General features: G+C 47.7%; 1 protein-coding gene across 1 annotated transcript in view; it reads right to left on the bottom strand.

Annotated features, from left to right (window-relative positions):
* The window catches only part of Gtf3c1 (general transcription factor IIIC subunit 1), an 80373-nt gene that overhangs the window by 26294 nt on the left and 39335 nt on the right, over positions 1–14744 (bottom strand). Inside the window, exons 11-19 of the mRNA XM_045131851.1 lie at positions 11994–12130; positions 10773–10926; positions 7892–7995; positions 6995–7179; positions 5510–5770; positions 5112–5257; positions 3462–3559; positions 2976–3072; positions 2706–2883 (exon numbers count right to left, since the gene is read on the bottom strand). Of these exons, the coding sequence (XP_044987786.1) occupies positions 2706–2883; positions 2976–3072; positions 3462–3559; positions 5112–5257; positions 5510–5770; positions 6995–7179; positions 7892–7995; positions 10773–10926; positions 11994–12130 (1360 nt within the window). The remainder of the gene's footprint in view (positions 1–2705; positions 2884–2975; positions 3073–3461; positions 3560–5111; positions 5258–5509; positions 5771–6994; positions 7180–7891; positions 7996–10772; positions 10927–11993; positions 12131–14744) is intronic.

Here is a 14744-nt window from a genome sequence, read left to right as displayed (position 1 = left end):
TGTCGTGAGTTCAAGGCCCAGAGACTATATAGTGAATTTCAGGTTAGCTTGGGCTAGAGTGAGACCCTACAAAAAATAAATAAATAAATAAAAAATTAAAAAAGGCACTTAGGAGGCTGAAGAGATGGCTTAGCAGTTAAGGCACTTGCCAGCAAAGCCAAAGGACCTGGGTTTGATTCCCTAGTACCCATGTAAAATCAGGTACATAAGATAGCACTGCATCTGGAGTTTGTTTGCTGTGGCTAGAGGTCTTGGCATGCCATTCTCTCTCAGCCTCTCTTTCAAATAGGTAAGATTAAAAAAATGCACTTGCCCAGGTGTGGTGGCACATGCCTTTAATCCCAGCATTCAGGAGGCCAAGGCAGGAGGATTATTATGATTTCGAAGCCAACCTGAGACTACATAGTAAATTCTAGGTCAGTCTGGACTAGGGCAACACCCTACCTCAAAAAACCAAAATAAATAAATAAATATATTTTTTTAATGCACTTAAATGGGCAGTGGTTACAGACACTTTCAAAGCCTGCTAGCCCAGGTTTGATTTCCCAGCATCCATGTAAGGCCAGATGCAAATATATAAAATGAAAAAGCTGTTTTATAAAAGCACCCTTGGCAGGCTTGGGAACTAGCCCTCTCCCACACTCTGGGAAACTGTTTCGTGCTTTAGCAGTTCCTACTTTACAGGTCTCCACCTTACAATGTGATGCTTCTTCCCATCCCTTGGGGCAGTGTCCTCAATGAAATGAAAGGACAACAGCTGTCTGATTAGTGGCTGCAATAAGCCTGCAACATTTCCTACTCATGAATCAGGTCTCAGGCATGAAAATTTCCATGCAAATAACATTCTGGTTCACAAACTTGGATGTGTATGGAAGGTGGGGGAGGAGCATTTTAAAATCTAAAACAGTATAAGCCTGCTCACTTCTGAATGCCAAAAGAATCAAGAAATTCACTGTGTAAGACTCGTCTTGGAGTTGGTTGTCGTAGCCCATGTCTTTAATCCCATCACTTGCTAGGCAGAAGTAGGAGGATCACTGTGAATCAAGTCTCCCCATAGTGAATTCCAGGTCAGCCTGGGCTGGAGTGAGACCCTACCTTGCAAAAAAGAAAAAGAAAAGATTGGTTTTGTGGCTGAAGAGATGGCTCAGTGGTTAAAGGCACTTGCTTCCAAGGCCACTAACTACGTAAAGCAGATGCACAAAGTGGCACATGCATCTGGAATTTGTTTATAGTGACAGGAGGACCTGGCATGGCCATCTCCCTCTCCTTGAAAATAAATTAAAAAATATATGTAAAAAGATTGGGGTTGAAGAGATGGCTTAGTAGTTAAGGCGCTTTCCTGCATAGCCTAAGGACCCAGATTCAATTCCTCAAAAACCATGTAAGCCAGATGGTGGCACATGTGTCTGGGATTCATTTGTAGTGGCTAGAGGACCTGGCATGGCCATTCTCTCGCTCTCATAAATAAATGGATGAAAAAAAAAGCGACTGGTTTGGACCACTTAAATTTTTTCAATACAAGGATGCCTTACAATGTGGGCTTAAATAATTCCACTAACCACACAGTAATGCCCACTTTGCCAAACCAAAGTGAAGCACTATGTAGCAGATAAGCAATGGAAAAACACAAGACCCCTTACTCAGTGCAAACCTAAACTCTCGTGTGGAGATGGCCAGAGCTGATACAGAATAGTGTGGTTCTATCTCCTCAATATCTATTCTCCAGCTGTGGTCTGGGCACTTGCGATAATGCTGGAGATTTGCTACAGGAATTCATAGGAGGACATCAGATGGGGACAAGATGCTAGGTAGGCTTTCTGGGAGAGGACACCTGAAGCAGGAATGGCCACCTGTAGACCAGCATAGAGGATAGACATCTGAGGACTGACACTCACTTCAGCCAATCTACCCACAAACCCCCTAACACTGCCATCAGAGGACACTGTCCCTTCCTGACAGTCTCCATGTGGCAGCATGAGTCATCATTATACTGCCTGCTCACAGCCTTCCTTCAAATAACCCCAAACACAAGCCCCCAACACTGCCATCAGTGGATGGACGTTGTCCCTTCCTCACAGTCTCCATGTGGGAGCCAGGGTGAGCTCTTAAGCACAAGTCATTGTTGTACTCCAAGTCCACCTTCAAATAACCCCAAACACTTCACTGTGCTCCACAGAGCCCAAGTTCACTCCCATTCCTCCTCCCCTGTCATCACTCTCCCTCCTTAACATACTGGCCTCTTCTCTTTCTCCAATATGCCCTAGGCCTTGGCATGAGCCATTTCCCCTTCCTGGAATGTCTTCCTGAACCCACAGCTTCAGGCTGCACTGAGCTCCACAGTGGTCTTTTCGGAAGGGTGTTCCTCAGCCCGTCACGAAGCCTTGCAGTCGGCAGTCATGTGCTACCCCACAGCTCTCATCCTACTCGGGCTGTGCTTCCCTCTCTCTAGAACACCAGTGCCACGAGGGAGGGCAGTGACAGCACCATGCTCACATCACCACATGGCTGGGGCAGGAAATGACACAAATGAGGGTCTTAGGTTTAGTGGGGTAAGGAGTCAGGAGGTCCCTATCTCAAGGCCCACCGTGTGCTTTCCAAGGGAGCCACAGGGGCATTCTGGGTCAGGGGCCTGGTGTGAACAACTTCCGTGGCTCTGCATCATGGACGAGAAGGAAAGCAAGGGCCCAACACAGTGGGGTGGGTACCTAGTGGAGTGTTGAGGCAGACACACTGCAGGTCAAACCAGTAGCTTTCCACATCCACCATGGAGTCCAGGACATAGAGGCGTCGCTCAAAGGGCCGGCTGCTGTGGGCCAGGTTGTAATGCGGGTCGCAGATAGTGGTATCAATGATGACTGCATTCTTCTTCAGGAAAATGAAGACCTGCAGGAGATAACCACCAGGAGTGGGGAGGGATCAGCATCAGGGTTGGCTGCTCAGAGTCAAGTTTTAATAGTGAGGATTTGAGACACTACCTGGTCTTTATCCTGGAACTTCTCTGTGGGCCCAAACTGCAGCAGCCCCATGTAGCACAGCCTCTGCAAGTTCTCCACCACCGAGAAAATGTACCGCCTGGAAGACAGAGAGAGAGAGAGACTGCCTTACCACTGTGCTCAGCCAGGGACCTGGTGACAGGGTGATGGGTGTGGCTGCTTCTCCAACCCACAAGCAGGGCAGCAAGCACTGAGCCACACCAAGGCTTGATGAAGAAAGTAAACGAACAAAAGAAATAAAACCCCTCAATAGTTCAGTCCTTAGCAGCAAACGTCACCTAACATTTAAAATCAAGCAATCAAATGTAGCAGTTCATGTATCTCTGATGGATCTCCTAGAGAAACAAGGCTGTGTAGGCTGGACAGCAAGACTTCTTCTTCTTCCTGGGGAGCAAGCATTCAGAACCCTACCTTGCCAGGCTTGTTTGGCCCGAGGCCACTCAGCTTAGGCAAGGTGAAAGCCCTTACCTCTTGTATAGGAGCTGCTGCCTGATGGGTCTGGGGAGGAACCGGATCAGCGTGTGCTTCCTCAGAGGGTCATTCAGAAAATCCTCCAGGTTGTCCACCTAGAGGTCATGTGCAGGTTCAGCTCAGCCACAAAGCCAAGGAGAATTCCAAGGTTCATGGAAAATCACCCACCAACGGAGTCTTCCCTGTGCCTACAGTCTCCACTCCCGTCCTCCCAGGTCACCTACCACACTGCAGAGGGCCACAAAGAAGCCTATCTGGGTCCTGCAGAGAGGCACACAAACTGATAATGTGCTTCTGGGATGCAAGAGGGTCAAGTGACACTAAGAGAAGAACACAGATTCTGTGTGAAGTCAGTGATTCTGCTCTAAGGGAAAAATCCTAGTGCTGCTCACTTGAATGCCCACCAAAAGGCATCCATCAACATGTCATTTACAAGACAGCAAGAAACTGGAATGTGAATGTTCCCAAATAAAAAACGTTATTGCCTAAATTGAGTACATATATAAGAAGGAATACTATGAATCTATTTAATTTCAAGTTAAAAAATTTAATGATGTGGAAATTTATATTGTTTAGTAGAGAAAACAAATAATAAAGAGTAAGGATAATTTCAATTCAGTTTCTTTCTTTTTTTTCCTTCTTATCAATTCAGTTTCTAAGAAAAGAGAGGGGCTGAAGAGATAGCTCAGCATTACAAGCACTTGCTGCAAAGCTGAATGACGTGGGTTCAATTGCCCAGCACCTACGTCAAGCCAGATGTACAAAATGGTACATGCATCTGGAGCTTGTTTGCAGGGGCAGGAGGCCTTTGTGTGCCCATTCTCTCTCTCTCTCATGAATGAATGAATAAATAAATACTATTGAAAAAGAAAGAAAAGGGAGACTTCACACCCACAAGAAAAAAAATGTACCAAAAATACTACCAGTGGGCTGGAGAGATGGCTTAGCAGTTAAGGTGCTTGCCTGCAAAGCCTAAGGACCCAAGTTTGATTCTCTAGAACCCACATAAGTCATGCACATGCTAGCACATGCATCTGGAGTTTGTTTGCAGTGGCTAGGGGGCCTGATGCACCCATTCTCTCTCAAATAAATAAATAAATAAATATACATATATATATATATAAAACTTATTTTAAAAAATACTACCAGTGACTAACTCTGATTAGATTAAGGACAATCTCTACTTGCTCCCTTTTCTCTATTTACCAAATTTCTATAAAGATTTTGTTGTTGGTTCATGTTAATGTCTTTCTACCTGCCTGCCCATCTATCCAATAACTGATCTACCTAGAGCAGTAAGTCTTGGAAGTATCTATCACTGAGCCCCCATCTATCCAATCTGTTATCTCTTATTACTTCACAACTAATTTACCTAAAAGAACAACTATTTAAAATATATTCCCAGCTGGGCATGGTGGCACACACCTTTAATCTCAGCACTCATGATGCCAAGGTAGGAGGATCACTATGAGTTCGAAGCCAGCCTGACACTAAAGGTCAGCTTTGGACTAGAGCAAGACCTTACCTCAAAAAACAAACAAGAACAACAAAAACTCCTTGACTATTTTGCCATCCATCCATCCTACAAATACTTTCCCTCAACTAGAGGGTCTTCAGACCCTTGGACATGCCCAGAGTCATGGATACCTTGTAGCTGACTTGAACAATCTGGATGAAGATGGAGAGGGGCAAGCAGAGGAGAATGTCACTGACGAGAGCCCAGCCATAACCAAATTCCCTGTGGATAGGGATGGGAGGGACGTAGCGCATCCACGAGGCTTCATCCACGTATACTAGGAAACAAACCAGAGTCACTCCCAGCAGACAGGACCCACTCATCTCCCAGGAGGCCTTAGTTCTCCCAATATCAACTTGGATAAGACTCTTATTAGTAAGCAGACCAGAAAAGACAAAGAGGTGGAGGGAGGGTCAGGATGTCTGGATGGTCATTTTGATCAGGAGGAGGAGACTGGGGGTAGGGGATATAGTTGTTTGGACAATACATGGTTTCCCTTCTTGCCCAGGTGTAGACCATGGCATCTCACCTGTCTCTGAGGACAGCTCCACTTCAGCCTCCCAGGTGACACCTTCTGGGTGTTCTCTGGTTTCTGAGGCATCCCAGGAGGAGGGCTGGGCTCCTGCTCTGCTGGGGTCCTGTTTGCCTGCTCTTCTCTCATTGGCAAAGTTCAGCTTCTCCCCTGTGTGGCCAGCTGGGTGCCCATAGACCAGATACCACAGGAAAGTGTGCATCACCCTCAGGCGGGGCATTTTGGGAAGGAACCCGAGGGAACGCCCAAGTCCAGGAACTGCAATGAGAAAGGTGCGGATAGTGTTTGACAAACCCCAGGCTGCATTCAGCACAGTTCATCCCAAAGTTACTGAGTGGCTCCTGTGGCCCAGGTGTGAGGGTGACAAAGATGTTCTCACTCTCCCGGAGCTTACTTTCTAGTGGGGAAGGACAAAAAATGTAAAATATCCAAAATAGTACATCAAATGGAAAGGGCTATCATCTTATAGAAAGGTTGGGAAAGGACTCCCAGGGGATCGGTGGGGAGTGAAGGTCTTTAGCAGATACAAGGGCAACCTGTACAGACACCTGGACTATCTCAAGGTGTCTGGGTGTACGTTGGATGCAGTGGAAGGTGGGACAGGAGACTGAAGTGAAGGGAAGGGAGAAAAGTATAGATGAGACTTCAGTGGGATGAAGGGAGCCATGACAAGGCCACGAACCAGACAGGGACTCCAGGTTGATGGGACAATGTCAAACATTCCAAAATCTCAATTCTTTAAAGCACTTCATTTTCTTCATTGCTATGAACACCCCCCCAACCCCCACACACTTGACTCTCTGCAGGGACAGAGGCCAGGTAAGGGCCAAGGCAGGCACAGCAATGGCAAAGAGGGAGCAGATGCACACGCTCCTAACTGGTCCTCAGAGAAGGAAGTCACACAATTGCCTCCCTGGTTGTGGTCCAGCTCTGCCCTGTTCCATGCCAGCCAGCTGCTGCTTAGCAGACAGTGGTGCCCTGGGAAGTCAGGCCAGCCTTTGCTCTCCATCATCACGTGTGCAGCGTCCAGGAGGGTACCCTTCCGCATTCTGGCTACCTGCACTGAAGTGGCTTGGTGGGGAACAGGGAGAAGGTATATGCTAGAGACTGTTCAGGGAAACCACACAAGCATTCAACGACAGTGGCTTATGGCACCAGGACATAGAGACATTTTCTATGGCTTCTAGAATGTTCTAGCCCATTGACGTTTAGCAGAAGAAATTCATTCTTGTAAATAATTTCTCACACTGGAGTTTGGCATTTTTTTCAACTGAGTCTCTCAATAGCCTTGTGATGGATGCTGGGCAAGAATTACCCCTAATTTGCAGATAGAGAAAATGGAGTCTGGTAGAAATTCTGTGTCAGCACATGACCAGCCAGACATTGAAACCTCAATTCACCCTCAGATGTAGAACCCAGTGACTCTCACATTATCATGCATATAACAAAATAAACAAATACAAATGACAAGTTGCTCTTTACCTATAACGGGTTTATAATTTTTGAGTGGGGTTATGCCCATTTTCTCATCAGTCTTTTTCACTCGTCCGCTATCTGGCTTAGAGGAAGGGTTCAGTTCAGAGTCTCCTGGTACACACAGGCTCTCGGGTTCCTGGCTTTCCTCTTCGGCCTCCTCCTGCAGCACTGGAGTCTGGGGAACTTTAACCCTATAGGTCAAACACGAGGTGTAGTAACATGTTGGGTGTGCAGACAGGGTCTGTCCACATGGATCAGATTAAAGTGCTGGGCCTGGGGTTTCAGACTGAACTGACCATGGGCCCTGACAAATGTCTCAAATGAATTAGTCACTAACAATGTGGAGGCACGGGGAATGTAGAGCTCTTCATATGCTACTCTTGCCAACAGGTCTCATGCAGTTTCAAGAGTAAAGAACCATATACTAGCAGCCAAAACTGTACAAAAAAATGGCTGAGGGTCAATGTGCCCAACACTCAGTAGAGCACATAGACTAGTGTATGCCGGCAGCTCACCCCTCATAAGCCCATCACCTAAGAACTTTCTCTCGCTCTGGGTTTCTTAGGATGTCTATGAACTAAATTAGCACTTCACACCAAAGACCTCAACTGGGACTGATCTTAATGCATTTTCCAAACATATGAGAAATAGCACTGGTAGTATGGCTCAGTGGGAAAACAACTGGCAAGAATGTTGAAGGCCCTGGGTTCCACCCCAGCCCCACTGGAAGGAAGGAAAGAGGGATTAGCATTACACTGATCCTTGCTTTGACTGTGACTGTAAGCCACATTCTAAGCCAGTGTGCAAGTGTGCATGAAGGGCTTCTGAAGAGGCTTCTGCAGCTTCAGGCTGGATACAGGCCTACATGGGCTCGCTGTGGTTCTGCTAAGCGCTGCCACTTGCCTGTTTGCTGTACTTGAGTTGGAGATCCGGAAGCGAACTTGCTCAATGGCGCTTCTCACGAGAGGGTCATTCTGGTCCATGGAAGGGTGAACCACCAGATCCACCTTCAGAGAGAGTATGGAGTATCCTGAGAACAGGGCAGGACTGAAGGAGTCCCTGTAAGAGGCTCCACAGTGGAACATCAGTTTTATGCTTCAACCTACATCCCCAACAATGCAGAGATGCAGAAAAGTGTGAGAGACACACCGGGCGTGGTGGCGCACGCCTTTAATCCCAGCACTGAGGAAGCAGAGGTATGAGGATTGCCATGAGTCTGAGGCCTCCCTGAGATTACAGAGTGAATTCCAGGTCAACCTGGGTTACAGAGAGATCCTACCTTGAAAAACAAACAAACAAAAAAGTGTGAGATAGTTTGCTACTATAGTGGCTGACATCAAAATCCTCAGGTGACCTGCAATTCCCGGCTAGGCACCACAGCCCGCTGGCTCCCTTTGTGTGTACTGCTTCCCTGCAGTGCACCGATCTTGAGGCTCCCATCTGCAAGGGGAGTGCAGTGTCCATCTCCCTGCCTGTGGCTGCTGGGACTCTGGACAGTACACCTCTGACAGTGGGCACAGGACTAGGGTTGTCTTTGTTATCTCTTCCTAGGAATCAAGGCAGAGCAGTTACAGTGGTTACCATTTCCTGAGATGTGGGGATGAGAACCAGGAAGTGAGCAGCAGGTAAACTAGGAGCCAGGGCACTAATTACAGCACTGGCAGAAGTGGCAAAGGTCAGTGGGGAGCAGGACAGGCAGTGGGGGATTGGGTACAATGGCCCAGGCACAGCCTTCTTTGTCATGTCAGAAGACAGCACAGGTCTTTCCAAGTGTCGACCGAGGCCAGTGGCTCTGTGTCCAAGACGGCTGAGAGGCTGAGGACAGGAATGGGCAGTAGCCCTTCACATGGCTCAGTCTCTACCTGCTCTTTGTTAAGGAAATGGGGACCCTCATATTCACCCCTGCACTCTCAACTTCTTTGTGGTTTTATGAGACTAAAATGAGACCCAATTAGGCGGCTTCTCAGAGAACTTCAAAGCATAGTACAGACAGTAGCAGCGTTCAATTCCAGAGGCTCCTGAGGCCAGCAGCTAATCCCCAAAGACCATGGGCTCCAGCAGACATGGCTCCTAACAACCTAAAGACAGTCTGCCAGCAGCCTGTGCTCTAGAGTCATCCAGGAAGCAACCCTCAGCCATATATTCAAAACCAGAGGAACATAAGCAATACTTAGCCCTTTTCACACACTACCCAAAGGCCAGAGGCCCTACTTCTTGACACTTTCCTTTCTGAGGTTGATATCCTCAATGCAGGCCCTCCTCCAGCCCCTGGTCCACACCACCCTGTGGAAAAGCACCAAGAGGAAGCCATTCCAGGGGACAGCTGGCTTCTCCCCAGGCCCAAACTAGGGAAGGAGTCCTGGAACTAAGACACCACACCAAGGCGGCTGAAGCTCCTTGGTCCCAGCTGAAGTTAAAAGTGTTACTGCTGACAGAGGGGGGCTTTGCTTGTCAGGCTGGCCCAAAGATCAACTGCCACTGCTCGAGGGAATGAGTGGTAGGCTGGCTGGGGAGGAAGGGATAGGTCAAGGTGATTCGATGGCTCAATTTTTTTTTTTTTTTGAGGCAAGGTCTTGCTCTAGCCCAGGCTGATCTGGAGCTCACTCTGTTGACCCAGGTTGGCCTCAGACTCATAGCAATTCTACCTTTGGCTTCAAAGTGCTGGGACTAAAGGTGTGAAACACATCAGCCTTTGATAGCTCTATTTTGAAGACTTGTACCAAATACAGAAAAAGCCAATGATCTCTGCTGACATGCAATAGCAGACACTGTTTCTAAATCATTTCATTTTGTGTATGTGTGTGTCTACATATCTGCATGTGTGTGTGGAAACAATGCATGAAGACCTAAGGTTGAGTCATTCCTTCATCGATCACTCTACACCTTACCTGCTGAGACATGGTCTTATACTTGAAACCACAGCTCACTGACTAGACTAGTTAGTCAGTTCACCCCAGGGATCCTGACTAGCATTTATGTTGGTCCTGGGATCTAAACTCAGGTCCTCAGGCTTGTACAACAAGTACTTTACCAACTGAGCAATTTCCCCTGCCCTCTTAAAAAACTATTTTTGTACTGCTTTGGATTTTTCAAGTTCTTCAAGAAAATAATTATGAAAGCAGAAATCATCTTGCTTACTTAGCAAGGATACAAAATATCAAAGAAGAGCTTTCTTAGGGCAGAGACAGAAAATGCAGTCAAGAAAAAAGGTCAGAAAATTAAGTGGCTATCCTCACAACCCCATTCCCTTTTAGCCCTAGTGCTCAGTGGTGCCCCAGAAATTCTGACTCTAACAATTTTATGTAAAAATGTGTATAAAACTGTTGAGCTACACTGCTATGGGAAGAGTCTCCAATTTGATACTATGCAGAACAGGCACATACAGCTGGAAGAGATGGACTGCTTCTAGAAAGGCCCAGCCACATGTCCCTACAGACTGTCCCTGCACTTCCTCTGGGATACACCAACTCCCATCTCTGTGAAGAAGGGTCTTTAACGCTTCCTAACATTGACTTGATCAGGTACCACAAGTCCTACTTCCCTCCTCTCCCTCCAGGCTGGCAAGGGCTGGAATCCCACCCTGGGCAGACTCACGGCTCTAAGACTCAAGCGAATGGTAGCTCTTCCTTGCTCCCAGCTTCTGGAGAATGCCTAACCCTAGATTAGGAGGTATAACCACGTGTTCTGAATCACTGACAACAAGGAAACCACCAAGGTCCAATGACAAGGGAAGCTAGCCCAGAGAGCCTCCCATAGCACGGGGGTACCACAGAGCCAGGGTTACCTTCTTCTTGATGCCATCTTGGATGACTGTGGTCCGGTAGAGTCTCAGGAGACCTTCCTCAGACAAGTTACGCACCAAGCGGATAATGGACTTCTTACAGCACTTGGTAGACACACCCTCTTGCTTCTCCTGGTCCATGATCATCTTCTGGATTCTGGACAATAGAAAATAAGGAGGTCACAACACTCAGTAAACACAAAGGCCATGGAAGCATGCCCAATGGCATTCACAGGGAGCCAAGCTGACATTTTAGAGTATTACACAACCTTCCTAAGGTGAGGGACTTAGCTAAAGATAGGCTACCACCCACCCATAGCAACTCTACCATGCTGAGCCTCTAGCAATAATAATTTGTGAAGATGATGGAAGAGAAATAAAGTGCCATGATGGAAATCTGTCTTCACCAAGTTTATGTGCTATTGAACATTCACTAAGGAATGTCCTGCTTCATTGCTATCCCCTTGATCTGAATTAAGACCCTCTCTCTCTGAGTGGCCCTCAGTGACTGCTTAGGGAATGGTGGCTTTGAGGGTTACAAAGACCAGAGCCGAGCCCAGACCTCAACTCTATCCTTAACACACAGCTGTTTGTGTCTCCTGCAGTGACAGTGCCTGCCTGTCTCTTTGCTCCACTTTCCTCACAATTTACCAGTGTTAGGGTCTAAATATAAGAAGTACACCACAGACCATGAGCGCTCTAGCTGATGGTGCTTCCGAGAGCTTCAGGAAACTTCACAAGGTGAGGCCTAGCTATAAGAAGTAGGTCAGTGGAGCCAGACCTTTGAAGGTCATTCTGGTACCCAGTACCTTATCTTCTCTTGGCTTCCTATCTGCCACAAGGTGCAGACGTTCTCTTAGCATACCCTCGTACCCCCATGATGTTTGTCCCAAGTGCACAGGACCAGAAGACCATGGATTGAATACTCTGAAACTATGAGCCATAACCCCTCCTTCCCTGAGGCTGTTCTCTTGGGCATCCACCACAGCTACATAACAGCAGCCAGCACACCCAAGCAGAGCAGAAGCCAATGCAGGCTCCCTGTGGCTGCTAGTTTTGGCTCAGTCACTCCCTCCCACCACACCAATTCTCTTTAAGGTCCACTCTTCTGCCTAGTACCAAGAACCAACTCTAAATCCTACTGACCACAAAGAAACACCATGAAAATGTACATTCTTTGTAGGCCTGGTGACAGCCAGGGAGTGGGAAGGGGCAGGTGCTTACGTGAAGAGGCTCTCGATTAGGCGGAGGTTGGTGACGGCTTCGATGATCAGGTTCCTGCGCTTTAATAGCCGGTATGTTTTGTGAGGCTTGTCCTGGCCAGCGCCATGCCGCCCAGCCTTCTGGGAACCACCGCTCTCCTAGAAGACACCAGAGACACAAGCCGAGGGGCTCAGTGGGGCCGGGGCCTGACACGAAGCCTGAAGAGCATGCTTGCTCCCTTTTGCACTAAAAGTCCAGCAGGTGGCTCCCCACAGGGGCCCCAGTAGCCCCCCCCCCCCCCCCCCCCCCCCCCCCCCCCCCCCCGGGCTCTGAAGTAGTAAAACAACATGCCAGCTGAGGAGCCTGGGTGACTCAGGCATCAGCTTGCTTCACAATAGGTCTTGGGAATCTTCTTTCAAAGCTATTCTGTGCCTACCCAGCTCCTCTTCAGCGGGAAGAAGGAGACCAGCACCTTCACTGATGCCGCTCTCTGGCTCTCTCATGAGCAGCTCTCAGTGCCCTCATCACTGCTCTCAGCTCCCAGGAGAGAAAACCAGGCCAGCGAGGAATGTGTGCTCAATGGGGCACCTGACTCTTAACCCTGAAACCTCTAGGAGACCCAGACCAGGCAGTGAGCAGAAAGCAGGTGGGAGTTCAGGTGGAGGTGAAAGATGGAGAACAATCCATGCTTCTCCCCCAAGGCTGCTCAAAGGCCACTTTGCTCTTTACAGCTTCTCTCTGTCTTTCAGGAGCCGAACATGACTTTGGACTTTATATCATCAACATGTGGTAAAGCCTGAGTCTGAACCCAGAATGGAAAGGAGAGCACAGCAGTGACCACATCAGCCCCACGGCATGTTGGGTAACAGTGGCAGAAGAGCCAGAGTCCAGCTGGCTTCCCTGATTGTCATGAAGGCTCTGGGCCAGGCATAGGTCTTTCACAAGGTGGTGAGGGCTACCAAGGAAGATTCCAGATTTCAGACAAGCCCCAAGAGTGGCACATCCTACCTCCCTCACATTTCAAAGTACATACTTGGGAGGAAAGTGCCATGAGTAGACTAGCTACTGGAAAAATGAGAAAAAATGTGCCAACAGCCTCTATGGAGCTGTGGACGCAAAAAAGAGTGGCTTTCGCCGGGTGTGGTGGCGCACACCTTTAATCCCAGCACTTGGGAGGCAAAGGTAGGAGGATCGCTGTGAGTTCGAGGCCACCCTGAGACTCCATAGTGAATTCCAGGTCAGCCTGGGCTAGAGTGAGACCCTACCTTGAAAAAGAAAAAAAAGAAAAAAGAGTGGCTTTCATCAGAAAGAAAGTTGAACTAGGAAAGAACACTGTAATCTGGCCTGCTGGGAATAGGGATGGGGTCAGGAAGACCTGGTGAGAAGGTATACGGGGAAGGAGGATGGAGGCAGTGAAACCCTGTATACCCTCGTATCTGCTGCTGTGCTGACAGGTCTGCATTGCCAGATGAATCTAGTACCTGTCCTAACTGCACAGGACGTGGAGGCATCCACACCATGAAGGGCATAAAGAGTCTAGAAACATCCACACAGTTTATTACTTCAGCCACAGGGACATAATGAAAGCAAAGGAGAAGCGAGGCTAGTACCTCCCTACTCCACTCTTGTTCAGGCCTGGCTTTCCTTCTCATAGACCAGAACCTACATATCTCCTTCAGGGCTGTCACACCTCAACGCACAGCAACAACAGCCACCCTGGTCACAGATCTGCACCAAGCTAAGTTCCTCATCTTCTACTCTGTTTCCAAAGTACCTTCAGGTGAGAAGGCACATGGCATAAGGTAACTGAATTGCATTATGAGAATGGGTTTCCTGCATCAGCTGTCTTTAATTCCCCTTAAGCACACTGATGGGAAAGTACGGTGACAGTGTGTGGTCACAATGTACTGATGGAGCTGTGGTTTTTCCATCTATTTCATGGTTTTACATTCCAAACAGGTTTCTCTACCTTTGCAGTGTTGCCATTCTGGGCTGGAGGATTCATGGCTATGAGGAGCATCATAGGGGCTGAGGTGTGGCTCAGCGCACACAAAACCCCCTAGTTTCCATTCCAGTATCAACCCTCCCTTCCCCAAAAAGTGTGGCCCACACCATCATGAAAACAAATGATCATAAATGGGGAAAGTGTGGGGGTGGGGAGGGAGGGAATTACCATGGGATATATTTTATAATCATGGAAAATGTTAATAAAAATTAAAAAAAAAATAAATAAATAAATGTTGGCGGGGATGTGGAAAAAGAGTAACCCTTCTACACTGCTGGTGGGAATGCAATCTGGTCCAGCCATTGTGGAAATCAGTGTGGAGGTTCCTAACACAGCTAAAGATTGATCTTCCATATGACCCAGCTATAGCACTCCTAGGCATATATCGAAAGGACTCATCTCATTTCCTTAGAAGTATGTGCTCTACCATGTTTATTGCTGCTCAATTTATAATAGCTGGGAAATGGAACCAGCCTAGATGTCCCTCAACTGATGAGTGAATAATGAAGATGTGGCACATTTATACAATGGAGTTCTACTCAGCAGTAAAGAAAACTGAAGTTATGAAATTTGCAGAAAAATGGATGGACCTGGAAAGGATTATACTAAGTGAGGTAATCCAGGCCCAGAAAGCCAAGCGCCACATGTTCTCTTTCATATGTGGATCCTAGCTACAGATGATTGGGCTTCTGTGTGAGAGGGAAAATACTTAGTAGCAGAGGCCAGTAAGTTAAAAAGGAGACATAAAGGGAAGAGAAAGGAAGGGA

The sequence above is a fragment of the Jaculus jaculus genome, chromosome 12 (genome assembly GCF_020740685.1).
Source record: "Jaculus jaculus isolate mJacJac1 chromosome 12, mJacJac1.mat.Y.cur, whole genome shotgun sequence".
Taxonomy (NCBI): Eukaryota; Metazoa; Chordata; class Mammalia; order Rodentia; family Dipodidae; genus Jaculus; species Jaculus jaculus.
Note: the sequence above shows the minus strand (reverse complement) of the source record. Positions and strands in the feature narration are given on the sequence as shown.